The 24,595-nt window shown below is 50.1% G+C and overlaps 1 protein-coding gene across 9 annotated transcripts in view; it reads left to right on the forward strand.

Moving 5' to 3' along the window:
• Window positions 1-24,595, forward strand: part of TRAF3 (TNF receptor associated factor 3) — a 126,331-nt gene that overhangs the window by 87,696 nt on the left and 14,040 nt on the right. For 8 of the 9 annotated variants that reach the window (XM_060620828.3, XM_078447821.2, XM_060620830.3 and 5 more), the window contains 7 exons: window positions 4,150-4,411; window positions 6,465-6,516; window positions 9,582-9,686; window positions 10,548-10,715; window positions 17,463-17,543; window positions 20,259-20,333; window positions 21,909-22,001. In XM_060620828.3, coding sequence (XP_060476811.1) covers window positions 4,167-4,411; window positions 6,465-6,516; window positions 9,582-9,686; window positions 10,548-10,715; window positions 17,463-17,543; window positions 20,259-20,333; window positions 21,909-22,001 — 819 coding nt within the window. In that variant the 5' untranslated portion in view covers window positions 4,150-4,166. The remainder of the gene's footprint in view (window positions 1-4,149; window positions 4,412-6,464; window positions 6,517-9,581; window positions 9,687-10,547; window positions 10,716-17,462; window positions 17,544-20,258; window positions 20,334-21,908; window positions 22,002-24,595) is intronic. The other variant, XM_060620831.3, reaches the window with a different exon arrangement.

Raw genomic sequence — 24,595 nt, forward strand, 5'->3', positions numbered from 1 at the left:
TCCCTGTGTCCCTGACGTGTGAGGAACAGAGCTGTTGTGGGTATGTTGTGTTTATGAAATAAAATGTGGTTAGTTTGGCCAGCCTTTGCAGAGTCGCTCCTGGAGAAGGGTGTTCCTACCACGTGGAAGGGCAGTGGGTGTGCCCCCCCGGCATTCGCAGGCTGGGAGCCCTGGAGTTTGTACAACCGTGTGGCCAGCAGCCACTCTCCAGAAAACGCTGCTGAGGCCAGAGTAAAGTGGGAAGCGTCAGCATTTGAGTGAAATGGGCTGTGGTTCTCTGAAATGATATCTGTTTACTAGTTTAGTGAATATTGGAGGGAATCTGTAATGTGCAACCTTTTACAAGTGTTTGGCGTGATTACGGTCCTGTGAGATACGCATCACCTCTGACCCAGCAGTTCTGTCGCTGTAAGCTTTCCCAAACGTGCGAAGATAGGTGTTCAAGAATGTTCACTGCAGATTGCTCACAATCGCAAAGCACCAGCACCAGCCTCACTGTCCATTAGTAGAAGTGGCTGTATAAACTGTGGTGAAGCGTCCCGCGGAGTGCTGTACGCAGCCCTTCAGGGTAGTGACGTAGATCTGTATATGCTGATGGGGAAAAACGGTCAGAACGCGGCGCTGCTTTCGAAAGGAAGCTGTTGATCAACTTGCATGTGCAACACAGTTTGTGTGGAGGGAAAAAGAAAGGCAGGTTTTCTTTATGTGCATTTGCCGTTCCCGGATGTCTGTACGCCCTCCCAGAACCCCAGAAGGGAGTGTCTGCCTCTGGGTCGTCGAGGTCAGGGGGTCTGGTACTCGCTTTTCACACTTCACTCCCCCGTATTGGTTGCTTGCTGTCTTCTCTGAGGGCATGTACCGTTACGGTATAAATGAAAATCTCACGGTGCTCCCTCGTACGTCTGGTTCAGGGGCGCCTGGGTGGCCCAGTCAGTCGAGCATCTGACCCTTGGTTTTGGCTCAGGCCATGATCTCACGGTTCATGAGTCCGAGCCCCGCATCGGGCTCTGTGCTGACAGCACAGAGCCTGCTTGGGATTCTTTCTGTCTCTCTCTCTTTCTCCCCACCCCTCCCCTGCTCGCTCACTCTCTCTCTCTCTCTCTCTCTCTCTCAAATAAACATTAAAACATTTAAAAAAAGAATAAAGTGTCTGGTTCAGTGGGTTGTTGTGTATTCACAGAGCCGTGCACCCATCCCCACTGTCCGGTTCCTGAACACCTCCGTTACCCCAGCAGGAAACCCCGTGCCCATCAGTACATGCTCCCCCTCCCTCAGCGCTGGCAGTCATGAATCTGCTTTCTGTCTCAGTGGATTTGCCTATTGTGGACATTACACGTTTAGACCATTGTCTTATGCTTCTTTTTCTTCCCTTATGAATACAAGGCACAGGAGGTCTCTGGCTCCTGCAGTGTAAGCACCGCGGGGCATCTTTCCCTCCTTCCCAAAGGCTCATTCTCCAGCTCGCAACCTAGATCGGGAATGGGCCATGCATGGGACGAGATGCAGGGATGCTGGGTAGGATTGTCAGAGGCCCACAGTGGCCCATTGCAGACAGAGATGCCCGCGCCGACACCCTGCGTTACAGGTGAGTCCCGACAGGCCTGCCGGCTGTGGGCTGGCCTCTGCCCTTCGGGACAGGGCTGCTGTGATGTTTTCTTTGATGTGCCTGGGATACATTCTGCATATCTGTTCACTTCTCTTCGATGGCCTACAAAAACCAAAGATCCCAGACTGTATACTTGCTTATACAGACTATGACATGTTGTAGGTAAATGGACATCATTTAGCATTAGTTTGATCCAAAGTGAATTGTCTCTCCGGCTCGAAATAGGAAATTCACCTTTAAAGAATCAAGTATTTCTCATTACAGACTGTTTATTGAACACATAGCTTCCTAAGCACTATTGGCTAAGATACCAAAGTCACAAATTGTTTATAAGGCAAGAAGGAGTTTTCAAGGCTAGAATCTCCAAGACCGTATCCAAAAGCTGAGGAGTTTTCTTTTCCTGGAAGAGTCGGTTGTCATAGAAACACAGCTTGGTACTAATGGCTCACACCTCACCTTTCCCTCCGTGATTAGCTCAGCAGATGTGTACCGGGTGCCTTCTGCCCATCAGACACTCTTCTAGGTACCTGGCATTTTCCGTCAACAAACCCCGTGTGTCCGGGGAGCTCAGGCTCTGCCGCAGGAGAGACACTGTAAGCGATGAGCATGCGGTGTCGGAGGGTGGGAAGTGCTGTGGAGAAAGTACAGACAGGGCAAGAGGGGTCCGGCGAGTGGGGTTGGCGGAGCTGAGCCCCCTGGAGAAGGTGGGGAGGTGCGGTCCGCGGGAACGGGGGCGGGGGTCAACCTAGAGCATCTGCAGAAGCAAGGGCCTGAGGTGGGGAGTGGGAGAGGTCACCAGCCGTCGCAGGTGGCAGCGGATCGGCTCCTGGGCAACCATCGTCTCTGACGGGCAGAGCGAGCCCCAGGCACCTCCCGCTCAGCGTCTTCATGAACAGGATTCTGATCAACAAATTCGTGAGCAAAGGGCTGCTGGCCTTTTGAGGTCATTTTAAAATCTTTGTTGTTGTTGTTTTCATAAATAGATGGATTTCACAGGAGGCTCCCACACTTCGCCACAGTGATGTTCTATTTTATTAAAACTAGCCCGAGTGTGGCTAGAACACTAATTCATTTACCTGTCAGATGTTAGGCTGCTGGCATCGCATATGTCCCGGGTTGTGAAACGTTCATTCTTCCAGCCCCACACGAGGCAGAACAAGGCTCCGGGGAGTGGGCTCCCCACCCGCACCCTGCGGCCCGGCGTGAGGGCTCGTTCCAGCAAACCCGGGGTGCACTGGGGGCCCCCACACTGGCTCGTGGCGGCCTGGCACTGAGGAGAGAGGGGAAGGCGATGGGGGACAGGCCCCGGGGCCTTGTAAGTAGAAGGAATTTGGCCCTTATTTTTGTAAGTAGCAGAAATAAATGGATTGAGCAAGAACACGGTGTCGTTTTGAGAGATCTGGTGAGGTTTTTTTTGGGTTTTTAAAAGGTTTATTTATTTTGAGAGGGAGAGAGCATGAGCTGGAAGAGAGAGAGAGAGAGAGAGAGAGAGAGAAAATCCCAAGCAGGCTCTGCGCTGACTCCGGGCTCGATCCCATGAACTGTGAGATCATGACCTGAGCCAAAACTCCAGAGTCGGATGCTTAACTGACTGAGCCGCCAGGTGCCCCGACCTGGTGAGTCTTAAGGAAATTGCTCCGCAGTTTGGCCAGACGTGCTGCCATGCGCTTCAGCCGGCGGGTCCACGCACGCAGGGGTCTTGGTGGCTCATATCCAGGAAATGCTTCTTTTGCCTATTGACGGGAACTTGCAGGTGGGAACCCACCACACTTGCCACCTTGTGCGCTAGGAGAGCGTGTCCAGACAGGCACTGGAGACCCGTTCAGTCCCCATGTCCCCTCTGCCAGCTCCGCCCCCAGGCCCGGAAGGCCTGCGTATCCACAGGGGGTGCAACCCTGAAGCTCCGGCGTGTGCAGTGGGGGGGCCGTGTTGGCGCAGGGCTGGTGAGGTGGGCCGGGCTGGTGGAAAGCAGGTGCCGGTCACGGTGCGCCCGGATCGGAGCATTGTGGGTGCCTCGTGGGGTCTGTGGGGTCTGCTCGGGGGGAAGAGCAGCATGAGGAGGCGGACAGTACCTGCTGCTGCTGGAGGGGCGGCGCTGTTCCCAGCACAGGCTCCACGGCGATGGCAGGCCACGCCTGAGTCACGCCCCGGGGACTGTCCTCGGCAGTGAGGCTAACCGAGAAGTAAGATCGGCTGGGGATGGCTGTTGCTTTGGCCAGGATGTCGGACTGACACACGTTTAAGTTACAGCACAGCAAAGCGTTACCTGTATTTCAGAGAACCTTTAGAGACACAACTGATGCCTTCAGAAGCCTTTTGAACGGTCATGTTAGCAGTAACGGTGGGTGGAGTGGGAAGGAGAGAGGCACGCTTGCTCAAGCTCGTTCCCGTCACGCGTTCGAGTCGGGAGGGTCCCTGTGAGGTAGGTGACCTGGAGAAGCCCCCTCGGCTCTCAGGCACTTCCCCGTTTCCAAAGCCACGTTTCTCACTTCGTGCGCCGGACGACGTGACACGTTTTACTAAGTGCTGTTGCTTTTCCGCAGAATCTCTCCTTCCTGACATGGAGTCAAGTAAAAAGATGGAATCCCCCGGCACACTGCAGACGAACCCGCCGCTGAAGCTGCACCCTGACCGCGGCGCCGGGACGTCCGTGTTCGTCCCCGAGCAAGGAGGTTACAAAGAAAGGTTTGTGAAGACCGTGGAGGACAAGTACAAGTGCGAGAAGTGCCGCCTGGTGCTGTGTAACCCGAAGCAGACGGAGTGCGGACACCGGTTCTGTGAGACCTGCATGGCGGCCCTGCTGAGGTGGGTCCTGCTGCCCGTGTCGGCCCTCGCCGCGTCGTGGGCTTCTCCGGTCTCTCCCCCGTCCCCTTCTTCACTTCCCCAAACAGTAAACTCTGTAAAGGTTAAAAGCTCTGGAGAAACCCAGATAAAATTCTCAGAGCCCGGCCGGCCATCATCCAGGGAAAGCCAAGAGGACGTCGTGCTTGGGTCTTCCAAGGCTTCTGTGACGCGCGGCCTGGACTACCCAGCCCCGTCCCCCAGACTGCCGTCTCCTCTCCCCACACGCGCCTCTCAGCAGTCACTGCCGCACCTGCCACCTTCCTCGTGGCACTCGCCACGCTGGCGCTGGTGCCCCGATACCCCCCCGCCCCCCCGCCCGCGTTGCTGAGTTTTGCTCCAGAAGCTCACGGCTCCGTACGGGACGCACACCCATCAGCAAAGGCCGAAGGAGCCCTCAGAGTGCAGGTGCTCGGGGTGGGGGGCAGAGACCGAGGACGGGGCCAGCAGGACGGGAACCTAGCTGGGAACCCAGTGTGCCCACACTCAGCCAGCAAGTGTAAGCAAAGCACGCGTGAGCCCTCGGAAGCCCTTGTCAATGTTGGTGCCGTTTTAGAATCACTCAGGGATTCTGGGGAGGCGGGCTGGAGTTCTACAGCACAAATAACTTTGTCCAAGAAAGCATTTTGGTTCGTCCCCCAGTATTTTCTGGTCATCGTGCCGGGCACCGGGGGTCATGGCAGGATGCTCTCAGACTTGGTCTCCGCTGCCAGGGCACAGGGGCCTGGCAAGTCTGCCCACTTCTCTCTTCCTGATTCACCACTGAGGGCAGGGCCCTTGAGAGTCACACAGCAGGCAGCCTCCCTCCCTGTCCTCCTCCTCCTGGGCACTTCCGGCCGTGGTCTTACCCACATACCGTGGACAGTGGACTCCGCTTCCCCTGCTTGTGGGGAAAACGGCTCTTGAGTCCAGCTTAGCGATGGCCGCGTAGACTCAGAGCACCTGATTTCTCTTAACGCAGACACCTGGACTGCAGCTCCGGGCCAGGGGGGAGGGCTGCTGGCCGTGGGGGGCAGGGGCTCCTGGGGCAGAGCATCCAGAGGGCTGTTCCTCTTCTGGTGTCCCTCCTTTTTCTGCTCCTGGCTCTCGTCCTGCTCCATGTTTCTGCGGGTGTCAAGGGATCCTATCCGGATGCTACTCAGCTCTGGGTCTATGGATATAAAACGACTCATATGATTAAAGCGATTTAGCACAAGCTTCATATTAGTATAGTCTACATGAATGACCTTTACTTAAAAACACATTAAGTCTCCCATCAACACTCCGTTTTCCTGCCTGGCTTTCCAGGCTTGTGGAACCTCCCCACTCTGCCCACGGCCCCGGTACATACTTGTCAACCCCGCCCCCTCCTTCCCGAAGCCTCCGCTGACTCCCTGTCTCGGGCAGGGGCCGTGGAAGTAAAGAGGGTCAGACTTAGTTTTATTTTTAATATCTAGGAGGTGGTTTCCAGACACAAGATGCAGTTAGAATCAAGTCCAAAAATGGGCAGCGGGGGAGCAGTGGCTCGTGTCCTGCATTTGGGGACGAGAAGGATGTAGTGGATGAACGGTTTTCATACACAGGGTCAGTTTCAGGTTCTCGCACTGTTAACTGCAGACTTGCATTGGCTTTTCAGTGTGTTGTGAAGGAAGATAACATATGGAGAAAGTACTGGCTGTTTTCATAAAGCAAGACCGTTTGTAGGCCCTCCCAGTAAGCTGTGGATGCTCACGCGGAAGAGCTCCTCCACGGAGAGCTAGTTTTGGTTTCTGAAAGAAAATTTCACTTTTAATTGAAAGGGGCTTTCCAAGTGGGACTGATCTAAGCCGTTCTGCTTAAAAACTTCCTTGTGAAAAATCACCGTCAAAAAAACTCAGCCCTTTTCTTCTGTGGCTTGATACTTGAAGCCAGTAGAGCATGGCATCCCAGAGCTCTGGCCGCCGGTCTGAACTCCGCACAGCATGCTTGGCCGTGATGCTGCCCGTGAGAACAGGACTTGCGCCCTGTCTAATGTCTTTGCCGTGTGTTCTCCCCTCAGCTCCTCCAGCCCAAAATGTACCGCGTGTCAAGAAGGCATCATCAAAGATAAGGTATCCTTGGGGGCTTAAGAAATTCTCGTGTCAGCTGCTCACGTAGTACTGTGCGTATAGTTTGCATCCAGGGCTCCGGGCACGCTGACCGTATCTCGGGGTGTCAGGGCGGTGCTGCAGGAGCCAGGCAGGAACCGTGTCACATGGGCACTGGACACACACAGCGGCTGCTCAGCCGGGTGACCTCGGCCAGGTGCTTCACCCTCCGAACCTGTCTCCTCACCTGTGATGGTAGCGGCACCACCTCCTGAGACCCCGGGAGGTATAAGCGAAACACAGAGATGCACCTCTCGGGCCTTTGCCCCAGACAGCTGGGGTTCGGCTCCTAGAGCGCAGGTCTCGGCGCTCCGCGGGACTTGCTGTCTGCCTGCCCCCTGCGCATTATCTCCGAGTCCTTAGACGGATGCAGGATCTCAGCCCTGCCCTCCCCACGTGACTGTGTGTGCCAGCGAAAGCTCTCGACCTCAGTGCACGCTCTCAGAGGACTGAGCGGGGGCCTCCCACCAGCTTCCCTCCTGGGGCTCGGATCCCCACCACAGCACCTCTGGTCATCTGCGCGTTGTCAGACCCTGCTAGGCACACTTTTGGTTTGAAACGACTCATTCTTTTTTTTTTTTTTTTTTTTAATTTTTTTTTTTTAACGTTTATTTATTTTTGGGACAGAGAGAGACAGAGCATGAATGGGGAGGGGCAGAGAGAGAGGGAGACACAGAATCGGAAGCAGGCTCCAGGCTCTGAGCCATCAGCCCAGAGCCCGACGCGGGGCTCGAACTCGCGGACCGCGAGATCATGACCTGAGCTGAAGTCAGCCGCTTAGCCAACTGAGCCACCCAGGCGCCCCGAAACGACTCATTCTTAAAGTACTTAAAATATCAGTAAAAATGTGTGGTACTGATATTTTGATTGATGAACCTGACGATTTTTTAAATGTCGGTCATTAAATTGCACAGTAAAATTCTTGCTCTGGGGTTTTCCTGCCCAGAGCACTTTACATATTGGGTTTGTCTCCAGGGCGGCCCAGGTGAGTGCAGTGACGTGGGGATCCAGAGCTAGGGCCCCCAGCATAAGTCCCTGGACAGTTGAGAGACAGAACGGGCAAAATGTGCACGTACCTTGTGTTCCTCAGCGATTACTGGCTGCTCCGGATTGCAGTCAGCAAAAGGGAGGGGGCTGTTAGGAAAACACGTCCCTCAACTCTACCCCTTATCCTTGCAGGGTCACTAACTTGTGAACATGGATTGGACCAGGGTGATTGAGAGAAGAGGTTCAGAGTTACTAGCCCTAGTTTTCCGTGGCATTGATCTGGTTTTGTCGGAGCATCTTAAATGATGCCGACTGATGCCTTGGGTCCTCATGGGAGTGTGGGGTCCGGAGCCCGGGATCGGCCTCTGCGGTCACGGTGCGGCCTCAGGCTCCACATTCGTACCCTGGGACAGTGACAGTAAATAAGCCCAGCCCTAAGATTCTGTCCTTTCACTGTTTTGATGTTTCCAACCTATGTTTTTTATCTGTAATGTTGAACTCAAATGACTTAGGGAACTTAATGCCACAAAAAAGAAACTTATTTCTTACTGGCTAAAAATACCTGTTTGGTGACTTTAGTGTGTTTTTTAAAAAGTCATGTTTATAAAGGATTAGATTTGACTCCAAATTACTTTATTTTTAACTCATAGCAGCTGTTGATTCTGTTTCTTTGCCTGTGGATGAGAAAGGCCTGTTAAGATCCTTGTTTTGTTTACTGTTCTAGGACAGTAACATATAGAGGAGTTTCTTAGAAATGCCTGAAGACTAAGATGGTATAGACTATGTTACTAGAAGGAGGGAGGATGCTTATTTTCTAAAGGAAAAGTAAAATTGAAGGAAGGTTTTCATTTTCAAAGGGAAGCATTTTCGGGGCCCCTGGGTGGCTCAGTCAGTTAAGCACCCAACTTCAGCTCAGGTCATGATCTCATGGTTCGTGAGTTCAGGCCCCACATGGGGCTCTGTGCTAACAGCTCAGAACCTGGAGCCTCTTCAGATTCTGTGTCTCCCTGTGCCTGTGCTCCTCCCCTGCTCATGCTATGGTTGTCTCTCTTTCCCTCCCTCCCTCCCTCCCTCCTTCTCTCTCTCTCTCTCTCTCTCTCTCAAAAATAAATAAATACTAAAAAATTTTTAAAAGGGGGAAACATTTTCATTACTGGATTAACTTCCATCTTTGCAGTATTTATTTAAAAGAGTTTGTTTCAGTGGCTGGCTAATGCTGCCCCCTTTTTGGTGAAAAATGAGTTATGAGCGACATAGCCTTAGGAGAAAGAACCAAAACAAATGTTTTCTAAACCATCTGCAGAGTGTGATCTTTTACAGTAGTTTTGCTGTTTCTTTTTTTTTTTTTTTTTTTTTAATTTTTTTAAATGTTTTATTTATTTTTAAGACAGAGAGACAGAGCGTGAGTGGGGAGGGGCAGAGAGAGAGGGAGACACAGAATCCGAAGCAGGTTCCAGGCTCCGAGCTGTCAGCACAGAGCCCGACGCGGGGCTTGAACGCATGAACCGTGAGATCATGACCTGAGCCGAAGTTGGACACTTAACCGACTGAGCCACCCAGGCGCCCCAGTTTTGGTGTTTCTTTAGCAAGCGATCTGAAAAGGCCTGAGTCGTAGTGGGTCCTGCCACCCACACCCGTAGCTGTCCCCCACAGAGTTGACTCCTGGAAGTCTCCAGAGTCAAATATGAACCCGGTCCTGGTGTGCCCCCAGGGCAGTTGAAGTTGAAGTTACATCAGAGTCCATTCAAAATGTTTGGATGCTCCAAAGTGATCTTTAATTATTCAGTGGAACTTGTTTTCTTTTGGCTTATCTAATAAAAGAAGGTAGTTGAGGTTGTATTATTTAAATTGTGTCTCTTAGTGGGGACAGCTCCTTCATTCTACTTTAGAAATTAGAAATTAAGATAGTCCTTAATGCTTCCTGAGGTCCACTTAAGAGATGCTCTGGTGGTTTTTTTAAAGTGGTCTTGCCTTGTCTGAAGTGGCAGCGTGTGGAGATGAAGAAACATTAATCCTCTAAGACAACCGTCGTTCCATTTCAGGTGTTTAAGGATAATTGCTGCAAGAGAGAGATTCTGGCTCTTCAGATCTACTGCAGGAACGAGGGCGGGGGCTGCACGGAGCAGTTGACCCTGGGACACCTGCTGGTAAGTCCCCGGGCGGTGGGGGTCAGGGTCGGGCCTGCTGTGAGGAAGGCGCTTCCCAAGCGTGCGGGCTGGTGTGCACCGGAAAGACCACGTTTACGTTGATGTCCAAAACACAACCAGACATGAAGGCGGCCCAAGCCGCTTGGGTACCGAGTGTTATTTTTATGACGTTGGCAGAATTGCCAACTGGTTTTTAAACACCCCCAGCCTATTTAGAATGGAAAGAAATCTGAACTGATTTTTAATTTTGGAAGACTCATTAAAACTTTCTCTCTCTCTTTTTTTTTTTTTAAATCATGAAACTCAACATCTTACGTCTTTTGATTAGCATCATATTTTATCCTGGAAGATATTTGAATTGGACTTTTAAAAAAATGTTTATTTATATTTGAGAGAGAGACAGCGTGTGCACACGCGCGAGTGTGGGGGAGAGGCAGAGAGTGAGGGGGACAGAGGATCTGAGGCAGGCCCCATGCTGACAGCACAGAGCCTGACGTGGGGCTCGAACTCACAAACCGTGAGATCATGCCCTGAGCCAGAGTCAGACACTTAACTGACTGAGCCACCCAGGCGCCCCAGGATATTTGAATTGGAATAAAACAAAGTCCTTGGCAGATAACCATTCATTTGCCCAGGGAGGAGAGTCGGCTTGCTCCTTTGAAAAGCAGTATAGTTTGAGTGATCGCTAAATGGAATATGAAATTCCTCGTCTCCCAGTAGGTTTGCCACCCTTCTCCGTGAAGCCTAGTCTGGTGGCGGATGGAAACATTTCTGGAGGAGTTAGCTGCGTAGAGACTGGAATCTGGTATTTCCGATCGAATTTCTATGCCAATTAAGAATTTCGAAGCGTTTGTCTTACAGGTGCATTTAAAGAACGATTGCCAGTTTGAAGAGCTGTCGTGTGTCCGCGCTGACTGCAAAGAGAAAGTGTTGAGGAGAGACCTGCGTGACCACGTGGAAAAGGCCTGCAAGTACCGGGAGGCCACGTGCAGCCACTGCAAAAGTCAGGTCCCGATGATCACACTGCAGGTGCCCGGCCCTCCCGTCTCCCCTGCCTGCTGCTCGGCCCAGGTGTAATTTGCCCCAGAATAGCGTTCGAAACGACTATTCTAAGAGGAACAGAGAGAAGACAGGAGTAAATAGCAGTTTTCATCTGACTTTAAGTCACGGTCAAGCTTTATTTGTTTTTGCCCATTTTGATTTGTGTAATTAACATTTCCCCATTGCTTTGATTGACTATCCCTTGGGATGCCAAAAAAATGAAGACCGATTATCAAAAAAGGTAGAAATTTTCTTTTGTCCCAGGAAATGTCCTCCAAATCTTCTGGGATTGCCTCATCTCTTAAGCAGCTCTGGGACATAGTCACCACTTCACTAGGGTAATTCATCCTGCGGTACTGAAGTGCAGCTGTCTGTCTTGGAGAGAGATGCAGATTTAACATTTTTCATACCTCGATTACTTTGGCACAGGTCTGTATTGTGCATGTGGCAGAAATCAGATCCCTTATCTGTAAATTAGAAAGAGATGTTGGGAGCAGAGGACAGACTTTGAAAACAGTCCGTGGTACAGTAACCTTCAAACGTTTGTCCATTTCTTGAACAAACATTCACTGCACGCCTGCTGCGTGCTGGGCTCCGTTCTGGGAGCCGGGGGTTCGGTGGTAAGGTTCACCTTCCAGTGGGAAGAGGTGATTAACACGCAGACATACTGTGGGGTAGCAGCTTGTACTGTGAAGAACAACACACTAGCATCGTGGGAAGAGGGCTGATGAGGGCTGGCGTCCCCGAGGCCGTCAGTGGCCGGTGCGGGGAGAGGGCCCTGGGCAGAGGGAACTGGCCTGGCAGGCGGGTTTCGGGAACTGCGAGAGGCCCGTATGGCTCCCAGGCCCGGGGCAGAGGCACAGTGCAGAGGAGAGGGTGGGGGCAGGCAGCGGGCAGCCGTGAGCCAGGGGGTGATGTCAGAGTTCCCCGTTCCGTGCAGCGCTCTGGCAGGTGTCCCAGGTAGACGTAGGGTAAGAGGAAAACATGCAGGCGAGGCGCCGTATCGGCCTGCGCAGGAGGAAGGAGGGAGGAGCCGGTGCCCAGGGGCACGTTTGGAAGGTAGAGGCGGAGGGATTAGCTGGTGGCTTGACTGTGGGGAATGCGAAGGGTGGCACCCAGTGTTTGTGACTAGAGCGGCTGGAGCAACCGAAGTGTCCAGGGAGGGGGGCGCAGTAGAGCGCAACAGGCTTGGGAGGGGGTCAAGAGTGGTCTGGGCCGCAGGTGCGGCTTGACGAGGTGGTCCTTGCAGCTTTGGCACCGGGGCCAGCGAGGAGGAGAGCCAGGGCCCGAGGACAGAGGCCTGGAGCACATGAAGGCTTACAGGCTGCCGAGGGGGGAGGCGTCTAGCAAAGGAGTGGCCGGTGTGGAAGGGTCAGGAGCCTGGTGCTCCAGAGGCAGAGGGAGCCGGAGAGTGTGGGGGCGGCAGGAAGGGCAGACGTTACTGAGGGGCGGGGGAGGGGAGAGGTTGCTGGGCGCACCCTGACTGATGGGACCACCAGGCAGGAGAGGACCAGAGACATGTGGCCGGGGCATGGGGGCCACTGTTGGTTCCTGGTGGATATTGTGGAACATTTATTGACCAAAATTTAGGAAAAGTTTGTTTTTCTGTAGGAAATGATCATAATCTTTATAATTTACCTTACTTTGTACAGCTTTCTGACACCTGCGACTTTCTTCTCTTGTGAAATCTTTTTCCTGTATGATTTCTGTAGACATTTCTAGTTATTAAGGACTTTTCAGAACTGTGGAAGATGGGAATAGTGTTCATTCTAATTGAATAATTCCTTCAGTAACTAGATTCAAGTGAACGAGACATATGCCTAATGAGCACTACTCCAGACTTACATGTGTTGCTAGGTTGCTACCAAAGTTATACTTTGCTTCTTGCAAAAATCAGTTATCTTTATTTGCAGAATAGAACCCAGGAATTAATTTTCATTTGAGAAAGAATTGTAGTGTCGGTTAAACACTATATCAGTAACTGACTCTGAATTACAGAGGAGGCTGTAAAGAGACTTTTTAAAAAATATATTTATTTTTTAATGTTTATCTATTTCTGAGAGAAAGAGAGAGAGAGAGACAGAGTGTGAGCAGTGGAGGGGCAGAGACAGAGAGAGACACAGAATCCCAGGCAGGCTCCAGGCTCCGAGCTGTCAGCACAGAGCCCGACGCAGGGCTCGAACCCACGAACCGTGAGATCATGACCTGAGCTGAAGTCGGACGCTTAACCGACAGAGCCACCCAGGCGCCCCATGAGAACAGTTTTTAAACAGACACGAGAGGGTGGCTTGAGGCACATGTCAGTTTCCCTCAAGACCTGTAATAGAGATGAGGGGCGTGCCTGCTTGAGATCACTTTGGTGAACCTCTTCCGACACCAGCAGGGCAGTTACATGCCCGGGAGGGGACTTGCCCTGGACCTGCCCTGGGCCTCCTGTTCTGTCAGTGCTGGGATTTGACTCCCGGGTCTCATTTTGCGGCTAGGAGCACGCTTTGTCTGGTCCTCTCCTGCCGCAAGTTTATTTTCAGAAACAGCAGCCTTCTGACTTCAGCATGTCTGCAGCCCCAGGTCATCCTGACACTCTCACATTTCCTGTGTTTTATCAAGTATGTTACATACATCAAACGTTGATGAAATACACACCGACAAAACCAAAACCCTGGGCCACTGCAGTTCATAGAATTTCTTTCCTACGTGTAAACCATGGTATTGACATTATATCAGCTGTTTTCAAGTTTTTTTAATTAATTAATTTTTTTAATGTTAGTTTATTTTTGAGAGAGAGAGAGAGAGAGAGAGAGAGAGCGCGCGCACTAGCATGAGTGTGGGAGGGGCAGACAGAGAGGGAAACACAGAATCCGAAACAGGCTCCAGGCTCTGAGCTGTCAGCACAGAGCCCCACGTGGGGCCTGAACTCAGGAACTGTGAGATCATGACCTGAGCTGAAGTTGGACGCTTAACTGACTGAGCCACCCAGGCGCCCCAAGTTTTTTGTTTGTTTTTTGTTTTAATCCATCGATCAGCACAAGTTAAAGTGCCAGGAGAGAATCCCTTCCACATTTTGTCTAGGAATTGTTAAATATGGTCTCTTTATTTTATTTACTTCTACTTGTTTTTTATTTTTTCATTTTATTTATTTATTTGAGAGAGCACAAGTGGGGAAGGGGCAGAAAGGGAGGGGGACAGAGGATCTGAAGCAGGCTCTGGGCTGACAGTAGTGAGCCCTGTGCAGGGCTCGAATTCATGATCTGTGAGATCATGACCTGAGCTGAAGTCGGATGCGTAACTGACTGAGCCACCCAGGTGCCCCCGAATATGGTCTCTTTAAACAGTTTTGTTAATTTGTGGAAAGTCAGAATTCTAAAGATCTCATTTTGTGGGAAGGATGTAGGTATTGTAATGGGAATATGTCCAGGTACAGCCACTGTGGAAAACCACTTGGCCGTGTTCTGTTAGGTGGACCGTGCATGTACTCAGCTAATTAGCAGTCCCTCCCCCAGCTGTGTGAGGGAAGCTGTCACACATACACACCAGGAGATAGGGCCACACTAACCGAGCAGAGAAATCTGGAAACGGCCCCAGGCGTCCGTCAGCTGGACAAGGGGCGCGTCAGTTGTGGTGGAGCCGGCAGACTGGGACGGAGCGGGGAAATCGTAGGACGGCGTTACCAGACAACAGTGCAGGTGGGCCTGGAGCTCGTGTGACACGGGCATGAGCCTGAGAGGCAGAATGCTGTGCTGGCTCTCAGAGGACCCATAGGGTAGAGTTCCATTTTAATAAAATTCAAAAGCAATCGAAGCAAAACCATATTTTGTTTGGCCCACATATATGTGCAGTGAAATTTTTTTTTAAGCAAAGGAAGCAGAAACACAAAATTCTGATTTGGGGTTCAGGCGTTCCTCCCTGGAAGAAAGTGGGGAGAGTTGGAGAAGGGCACACAGGTCAATGGGAAGTCATTGGTTCCGTGCTTGTCCTTGGTGGGTGTCTACTGTGTAGTTATGCCTTAGCCTTGCACATGGGTTACGTGTAATTTCATAGACCAGACTAATTCATTAGTGTGGAGAGAATTCTTACGTATCAGTAGGTTATCAGGTTTTTTACTGGGCGTATTATTTTCCTGGGGCCGGCGTAAAAAAGTACCACAAAGTTGGTGGCTTAGAACAACAGAAGTTTATTCTCTCACAGTTCTGGACGCCTGAAATCCAAAACCAGGCTGTTGTCAGGGCCTTGCTCCCTCCGACAGCCCCAGGAGGGACCCTTTCCCTACTCAGATACCTACCTTCTTCTGGGTGTGGCCCCTCCACTCATAAGGGCTCCCAGTTGCATTCAGGGGCCCCATCGTAACTGATTATAGCCACAAAGACCCTATTTCCAAATAAGGTCATATTCTCAGGTTCTGGAGAGACATGAATTGGGGGGCTCACTATTCAACCCACTACACTGGGCAAAAACCATGAAAAGGCAATTCACAGGAAATAGAAATGATTAATAAATATGAAAAATACACCTAACCACACATTATTAAATAATTGCAGGGGCGCCTGGGTGGCCCAGTCAGTTAAGCATCAGACTCGTGATTTCAGCTCAGGTCATGATCTCACGGTGGTGAGATCGAGCCCCGAGTCAGGCTCAGCACTGGGTGTGGAGCCCACTGGAGATTCTCTCTCTCCCTCCCTCCTTCTGTCCCCTCCCCGACTTGTGTGCACACACGCACATGCACACACACTCTCAAAAAAAAATTTTTTTTTAATGTAAAGAAATTGCAAATTACACTCCTGGCCTTTTCCACCTGTCAGGTGGTCAGAGATTGAAAAGTTTGATAGAATTGACAAGGGTGTAGGAGTGTGGTTCTATCGACAGGAGTGGGTTTGTGCAGGGTTATTGGAGGGTGGTTTGGCAATGTCTGTCAAGATTCATTTCAAATGCCTGTACCCTCTGATACCCAAGGCTACTTCTGGAAGTCTGTTGTTCAGATACCCTTCCATGGATCTGCAGAGACACACATTTGAGGATACAGATGGGTCTGGCCCCAGCCTCGCCTCCCACCCTGCCCTCCCCACCCCCTGCCCCGGCTCCCCACCCAGCCTCCCCTTGCCGCAGTGCTGATTACCTGTGTGCTGGCCTGGGGGATGGAGGGGGATTGAGGGGTAGGTCAGGAAGGAGGCGTGGCACCTGTGCATCGTTTGCCCTGTGACCCCCTCCAGGCTCCTGATTCAGGGCCGCTCCTCCCACTTACACACGAGGCAGGGGGTGGAGCCATTCGTCCAGGGTGTCCCACTGAAAGACAAACTCTAGGGGATTCCACGCACAGCCGGGAAATGGAAAGCCAGTGTCCCCCGTGTGGTACCTCTTATGGGAGTCCTGCTGGTCAGGCTCAGCCCAGCCAAGCGCTTTCTGTTGAGCTCTGAGCAGGTGTGGCTGCGCCCTCTGGGGGCTCTCCCAAGCCCAGGAGCAGAGCAGCCTCGAATCGCGGGTGCCTTCTCTGCACCGCAGACCGTCGCACAGTGCGCTCACAGACCCCGGACTTAAAAACACTCTGAAGCAAGCTGAGTGCGGTGCCCAGCTCCACACTGTGCCTGCCTAGTCAGATTGAGGCTCTCGGCTAGTGCCCCCTGCCACCCTCCCCGTCATTCAGCTTCACAGCAGCACAACTGTGGAGCCCTAATCTGGAAAACCGGATTAGGAGAATCAGAAGTGTCCCAGGGTCACAGAGGAAAACACCGAGCACCCGGGCTCCCTTCTTGCTCAGTGATGCTGCCCCCAGGAGCCTGTCCCACATGTTGTGTCATGTGGCCTGCGGTCACGTGTGTTTCCTGCCTACATCGGTCTCTCTCTGGTGGCCTCTCGTCACATGTCTGGTGGTGCTCTCCAGGGCTCTTGGGTTCCATGCCCTAACTTTGCTACTGATCAGATGCCCAGCAGGTGCTTCGGGCATGGGTTCAGCGGTTGCCATCATCCGGGCTCTCCAAAGTTGAAATTTGTACCATCCAAAGAAGGGCTAAAGCGGGGCACCTGAGTGGTTCGTTCAGTAGGTTAAGTGTCCGACTCTTGGTTTCCTCTCAGGTCATGATCTCACAGTTCACCCCACGTCGGGCTCTGTACTGACAGTGCAGAGCCTGCTTGGGATTCGCTCTCTCCCTCTCCTCCCCTCTCCCACTCGTGCTCTCTCTCGTTCTCTGTCTCAAAATAAATAAACTTTAGGGGGGGAAATAGGACTAAACCAAAATTTGTCCATATTTTCCATGCATTAAAGATAACCTAGGTAAGGTTTCAGGGCAGTAATTTAAAGACCCAGTGGCTCACACTGTTGGAAGTATTGGAGAAGCAGCATTTCCAGATCCCAAACTGAGAGGCCAAAGGAAAACCATCCTGACCTGTGAGCAGACGCTGGACACTGGGCTGCAGCGTGAGCAACGGCGAGGGCCGAGCCTGTCTGTGCTCTCGTGTCAGGGCTGTGTGGGCACAGAGAGGTGCTGCCCCGTGGAGGCAGCTTTGTGACTGTGCTCCCGAGATTGTCCTCACCCGTCAGAGTGGAGCAGATCTCCTGAGACACCTTACCTTTGGGCTCTTAAACTTTGAACGTGAGGACTCCTCCAAATGTGTTAGAATGACACCAAACAGGGACAGTGAGCGGAGGGTTCTCTGGGTCTTCGTGGTGACAGAGGTGGAGGTAGGATCCGAAGGGAGATGGGCTGTATGTCTCAAAGCTGATGACACCTTTTTTTTTCCCTCCAGAAACACGAAGACACTGAGTGTCCCTGTGTGGTGGTGTCCTGCCCCCATAAGTGCAGTGTCCAGACCCTTCTGAGGAGTGAGGTAAGCGGCATGGAGAGGACCTGTTCAGCAGCTGGTGAAGTCTTCGGGACTAGTGTGCCGTAGAGTCCGTTCTTCCCAGTAGCTGAAGCCAAAGTTTTTACAGATCACGATACTGATACGTGTAGTAGACAAACGATAACCCGTTTGTTGGGGCGTAAGAAAGTTCAGAAGCAAGCAAATAGAAGCTGCAAGTGGTTAAATTCAGAGCCAAATGTTAAGAATTGAGAGGCCGGAATTACTTTACAGTGCAAGCAAAGGTAGTAACTTTTTAGGTTCCCAAAGAAGAAGCTATTTTTTAATCTGTAAAATAGGAATTACTGTAAGATTATCTCAAACCAAATGACTTTACAGACACTCCAGAACCATTTGGCCACATGTACTGCATGGGGTCGGTGCTAAGGAGCAAGGGGGCCCACATTTCAGGGGCCGGTGAGAAGGTACCTGCACAGCCTCTCCCGGTGCCCTCGGTACGCTTTCTTGAGGGTGGGTAGATTTTACATATTACGTTATGTTAATTTGATCGGGATACAACCAGATGGAAAAATTCCAGGGATTCGCAAATGTTTTTGCATCCAGTACTGACCTGGAGCCCCTCTGGTTGCTGTTTTGGAAGCATCTGGGGCTCCCGTGGCTCAGTGTGCACCTGTGCCCCCTGGCCCCCACCCCCTTAGGCCCCCTTGGGCCTAGGTGCTCCGATCAAAGGAGGCTGCTCACCTCAGCCTTTTTCAACAGCCTGGAATTTTACCACTGGGTATTGGGGAGGTGAGGGTCAGTGTCTCACGTCCCCACTGAGCAAGAGGACGACCTGTGTGGCCCGGAGGAGCCCCAGAACCAATCTCACCCACAGTGCATCCTCCCAAAAGGTGACTGTCCTAGGGAAGGGCAGGGCCTTGCCTGGTGACAGGGGTCCCTAGGCCTGGATGTGCCTCCAGGAGTAGCGCGGAAGTGCATACAGATTTCTAAAACTATGACGTCCCTCTGCTAAAGTGAATGGATGAAGAGTCTGAACTATTGAAGTGGTGACCCGGGTTTTTACTCCTTCTGAAGTTTTTACTCAGGGCTATCTCTAGGGACAGAAGCTAACTCCATTTGCCTCTAAGTTATTTTTATTTTAAAAATCTTTCAACCTTCATTTATCTCGGGTTTCTGGTGAATGATGCTCTTGGTCTGTAGACTATTCTTGTCTCTATCCAACGCTCCCGTTAAAGAACGATGGCGAAGGCCCTGGGAGCAATGGTAGCCAATTCAGGGAAAAGCACGGCCTTGGATTTATGGCAGTGCCCTGAAATCAACATCAGACACACGCATCCCTGCTTTACCACTGGGAGTGGTAGCTGGATGGGTTCATGATTGTACTGGGGCACTGAAGGAGCATATTTAAAAAAATTTTAAGCTGGCATTACCGTGCACAGTCTCATGCTCCATTTCTGTGCCAGTCCCCTGTCATCTGCCTCTTGGGTGCTTCCCTCCAGGCGCAGGCCAGAGCTTCCTGCCTGCGCTCAGAGGAACATCACGCGTGCTAGGCTGCAGGCCTGTAACCACCACGACTCTGCCCAGGCTCAGAGACCTTTGGCAGACGTTGGCCCATAGGCTCCCCCACTTGCCCTTCTCTGCGGCTGTCGCAACAGGGCAAAAGAGCACTTTCCTCTCTGTCCTAAATACTGACCTGAAGGAAAAGGATTCAAGGACTCTTCATCCTGCCAGACAGAGGAGAGCCATAGAAGGGCACGGCCATGCGCCTCTGGGAGTACGTGTGTGTGTGTGCCTGCACGCGGGGAGACACATTCCCCGGGGCCGGCTCTGCGGTGCGCTTAGACACCCACTTCCCTAACTCAGGGCCTAATTGTTTTCCATAAAGAAGATCTACCCCTAGAGTTTTCCTGATGAGAATTTCTTCAATAAAAGAAGTTGTCCTTAAATTGTATTAGCTTAATGAATAGCGCCATGTCTTTAAAACGTAGACATTTCAATTCCCTTTTCTCTTGAGGGGGCATCATAAGTGGTTTTTATTTGACGATTTGCCAACAGTTAAGCTGAACAAAGGGGTTTTCTTACCACGATGAGTTATCCTCTCCCAATCTCTCCTAATTTTCTTCTACCAATTAGACGTGACAATATTAAGATTCATGTTGTTAGAATGACCCTAGCGATCTGTGAGAAGCTCCATGAATTTATGGCCACTCAGAGGGAAAAAAAGTCTTTTCAGAAGAAGAAAAACTCATCTCGTTATCTTGAGTATTGAGAGTAATGGTACATCGTGTAAGCTTGCTCTGAAAATACAGTTCTCTCTGTGTACCGTATATTAGGTGTGTGACCCAGTTACATCCTGAATGCTTTCTCTTTTTTTGTGTTTCATGCGATTTTTGTTTATAGTCTTTAAATGTTCATTTCAGTTCACGTTTTTTCCCTTTCTTTTTTAAATTCTGGCGCTACAGACGGCATGTCACATTTGGAACGATTTGTTCTAGAGAAACTGCAAGTTTGAGAAATGTTACAGTAACTGTATTTCTGTATTCTGGCGTATGTATGTGTATGCACGTGGCAGCAGTGTGCACTTACTGCGGGTGAGTCTAGGAGGCAGAGGACGTATGCTCGCCCGTGGCGGACGAACCCCCTTGGTGACAGTGCAGACCAGATGCTCTCTGTGCCCTTACTGTGTTTGAACGTTTTCGTACGAGCGCCTGTGCCACAACTCACGCCTCTTTCCCGTTGCAGTTGAGTGCGCACTTGTCAGAGTGCGTCAATGCCCCCAGCACCTGTAGTTTTAAGCGCTATGGCTGCGTGTTTCAGGTCAGTATCCAACATCTATCCTTCCCCGTCACTGACGTTCTGCCCTGGGAGAAAGTTACTATGTTAGCGGCTTCTCGTGCGGGTTCTGCACTTGCAGTGTTTGCAGGGGCGGGGCCGCCCTGCTGCGTGGGTGACAGAGGCCGCACGCAGCAGCCGCGGGTGCTCGCTCCCCAGGCCGGTGGCGTTCTGAGATTTCAGGGGGACGCCTGTGCCGAGAAGGAGGTCAGGACGTGAGGAGAACAGCCGCCTCTAAAACCAGCTGGGAAGCGGGACACGTAGAACTGACCGTTGGGGCGGGGGTGGTTCTAGAGAGAGTGTCACAGAACCTGGTATAGGTGGATACAGCCCAGACACGGTTTTAGCGGTGTGCGCATCAGCACACGGTCGCAAGGACCACTCTCGTGTGTCCATAGACGCGTGTCATGTTATCTATGCCACGCCTCCCAGCACAGCCACGTGGAGAGGGCGTCTCCGTCACTGCCACGCTGTGCTGCGAGAAACCTGTCTCTGGGGTTTTTGTTTTTGTTGTGTTTTCTTTTTCACACGTCTGAGATGGCTAGTGAATTTGAACTGAGTTTCATTTAAACGTATATCTTAATCTTAAAACTATCAGAGGGCAGTATATATTACAATTAAAGTATTTCATATTTAATTTTGTATGTTAGCAATAACATTTATTATGAACTCAGTACAGAGATATTGGCGTCTCAGTATTTTCTTAGAAGATAAGAGTAAGAATGACCGTAGCTTCCCCTTTGTCTCAGTCTCTTAACGAGACAGGGCCCTCACCACTGTTATGTCGTATGTAGTACCATTCATTCTGTGTATGTATATATATATATGTTTATATATAGCGATACTTATATCAACATATATATATGAATATTCTATGTACAGAGTATATGTTTTGGAGATCATTAAAATGCTTTCTGTGGCTTCTTAATTCTCCAGTATCAAAACAAATTATATTTTCATACCAATTATTTCCTTAAATATATGAAGTACTATTTCATGTGCTTGCTATTACTGCTCTAAAATGGTCTCCATCTTATGTACTCTGTAGATTGTTTATGTTTTGTATGTAACTTTCCAAATATACTTAGAATAGCAAGGAACAGTACATTTCTAATACGGTGTATTTCACTACTAAGCTAATGTTTTAGTAAATTATTTAGAATCCCGCTTTGGTTGCGTGCCCACTAGATTGCTGTAGCGGTAGCTAGCTGTAACCGCAGGTGTCTAAGCGTTTTCAGTGTGCATTTTTAATGAAAAAATTTAAAAAAACAAAAATGATAGGTCTAAGATTTAATTTCTTGATATTACAAGTATGACACACAGATGAGCAGGTGCTTGGTAAGAAGCTTGGGGAGCAAAGGGCATGAACTTGAGGTTGTTGTAGAATTAATTGCAGGGCACCTGCTCTTCTCCCCACCCCGAGCATGGCCCTTGGAAAGCTTTCTGTGGAGAAGGCTCCCTTTTTCCTGTTTAGAGCTGGTTTTAGGTCACGTGTTAGTCTTGCTGCACTCCGTGAGGGGGGGAACGTCGGCTTGATGCGCTGCATCTTTGTTCTCGCAGGGGACAAACCAGCAGATTAAGGCCCATGAGGCCAGCTCCGCGGTGCAGCACGTCAACTTACTGAAAGAGTGGAGTAATTCTCTGGAGAAAAAGGTACGCCACACTGTTTCTAGCTTTTGCTGGCTTTTAATAATCTCTTCAAATCATTTAAAGAAGAAAATATTTTTGATAGTTATTAATGGTTTTGGATAAAAGAAACAATATCAGCAGAATGTAAAAAAAAAAAAAAAAAGTACATTTCACATGACCCGGAGCTTATAAATGATGAAGGCGTTTGGGTTGGTTTGGTCTTTGTTTGTTAATTGCCGAGCAAGCATGCGGTGCCTTTTTGTCTGTTTGTGTTTAATCACATTGTGGTTACCTTAGCATTGACCTAGAACAGGGATTATCAAACTTCCAAACCTTCCTTTCTCTCGCCATCAACCTCATCTTTTTATAAATAAAGTTTGATTGGAACACAGCCATGCTCATTCATTTGCCTGTGGTCCGTGCTGCGTATCCACTGTAAAGGCAGAGTTTAGCATCTGAGACAGAAACTGTACAGACCTCACAGCCCAAAATATTTACTCTCTGGTTTTTTTAGTGAAAAAGTTTGTCAACCCCCAATCTGGAAGGTGACCAGCGCTAAATGCTTCAGCTTTCTCTGTCTTTCCTAGGAGACAGCTAGGAAAAGCCATTTTCCTAATCCTAGTGTAGGAGCTATCACTTTATGGAAGTTTGGAGCAGGGAGCACTTGTCCAGCGGGGCATCTTTTCCAGAGGCCTCAGTTGTGGGGCTGGGAACTCCTCACACCTTCCCCTTGTGGTACGTCTCCCCAGGGGAGTTTACTCCGTGGCGTTCAGCTGGGCCAGGCCCTCTTTTCATGAGGAAAAGGTGAAAACTTCCAAGAATCAGTAGAGAAGAAGTTGTTATAGGATCTCTCATTGTGGCTTCTCTACAACAATAAAAACTTATGTCAGTATTCCAGAAACATTTACTGAGAATTTGTAGTAGGAGGACACTAAGGTGAATTCGAGCAGCCTGTTTATTTTCTGAAGATCTGTAGAGATTTGAATACCTTGCTTCCTGTGTTAAATTTAACCAATTTTTTTAAGTTTATTGATTTTGAGAGAGACAGAGACAGCGTGAGTCAGGGAGGGGCAGAGAGAGAGGGAGAGGGAGAATCCCAAGCAGGCTCCGCACTGTCAGCACGGAGCCCGACACTGGGCTCGAACTCACAAAATCGTGAGATCGTGACCTGAACCAAAACCAAGAGTCGGACGCTTAACCGACTGAGCCACCCAGGTGCCCCTAAACTCAACCAACTTAAAATATAAATGTATTTGATAGAGTCTAATATTTTAAATCAAAACATTTTTATTAACTCTGACATAAAGTATTTTTTTGGTATAAATACTGATGCTGAGGATGAGAAGCGTTAGAAGGGTGGGCATGTCACACGTACACACGCACCCGTGTGGCGGGAAGAAGGGTCTCATTTAACGGTGAAACGAAAGTTGTGTTAGAGGAGTCGTTGATGGCTTCCTCGTGAACATATAGCAGTGGCTCTGAGTGAGTGATGGTTTATTGGTAAGTCTTTTTTTCCCCTTCTGTTTAAAAAATGTGCTCTGTTTCTGCCTTTTAAAAATTATAGGCATAGATGTCAGGACTCTGTGTCTCATTGATACTCTGTTTCTCATCTTTTTAAAAATGTTTATTTTTGAGAGAGACAGAGAGCATGTGAGCACAAGAAAGAGAGCGGGGGAGGGGCAGAGAGAGGAAGACAGAGGATCTGAAGCTGGCTCTGAGCTGACAGCAGAGAGCCCAGCTTGGGGCTCGAACTCACCAACTGTGAGATCGTGACCGGAGCCGAAATCAAGAGTCGGGACGCTTAACCGATTCAGCCACTCAGGCGAAAAACACCCATCTTCTATATGACAAAAGCTTAAGTCTAAAGGAAATGTGGAGTACTCCACCAAAATAGGCGGGGATAGATGTTGCTCTCGGTGAGGGGGTTCTCGGGGAAGGTCACGGGACTCGTTTTCATCTGCCGCGTGGATGGTATGCTCTGCTTCTCGGAAACGCACCTGCCAGGTAGATTTTCCTGTGAGAGCAGGGATCCGCAGGTGCCTAGGAATTGGATTCTTTGAGTAAAACAAAGAAACAAAGAAAATTTAAATTAGAAAGCTCCCTAAATCAAGAAATTAAGAGTTTAATGTGGCATGATGTATGTTCATTAATGTGAGATGTTTCTGTTCATCCTCTGGTAGCTTGATTTGCTGCAGAAAAGAAAATTGCCATTGATTTTGGAGATATTACCGAGATTAAAAAAAATTTTGATGTTTATTTTTGAGAGAGAGAGAGAGAGACAGCGTGAGTGGGGGAGGGACAGGAAGAGGGAGACACAGAATCCGAAGCAGGCTCCAGGCTCTGAGCTGTCAGCACAGAGCCCAACACAAGGCTTGAAGTCATGAACTGCGAGATCATGACCTGAGCCGAAGTCGGATGCTTAACCGACTGAGCCACCCAGGCCCCTCCTGAGATTTTTGATCAAAAACGTTGACGTGTGGGTGCCTGGGTGGCTCAGTCGGTTAAGCATCCAACCCTTGATTTCAGCTCAGATCATGATCTCACGGTTTGTGAGATTGAGCCCTGAGTCAGGCTTTGAACTAGGTGGACCCTGCTTAAGATTCTTGCTCTTGTCTCTC

This window comes from Panthera onca, chromosome B3 (assembly GCF_046562875.1).
Source record: "Panthera onca isolate mPanOnc1 chromosome B3, mPanOnc1 haplotype 2, whole genome shotgun sequence".
Taxonomy (NCBI): domain Eukaryota; kingdom Metazoa; phylum Chordata; class Mammalia; order Carnivora; family Felidae; genus Panthera; species Panthera onca.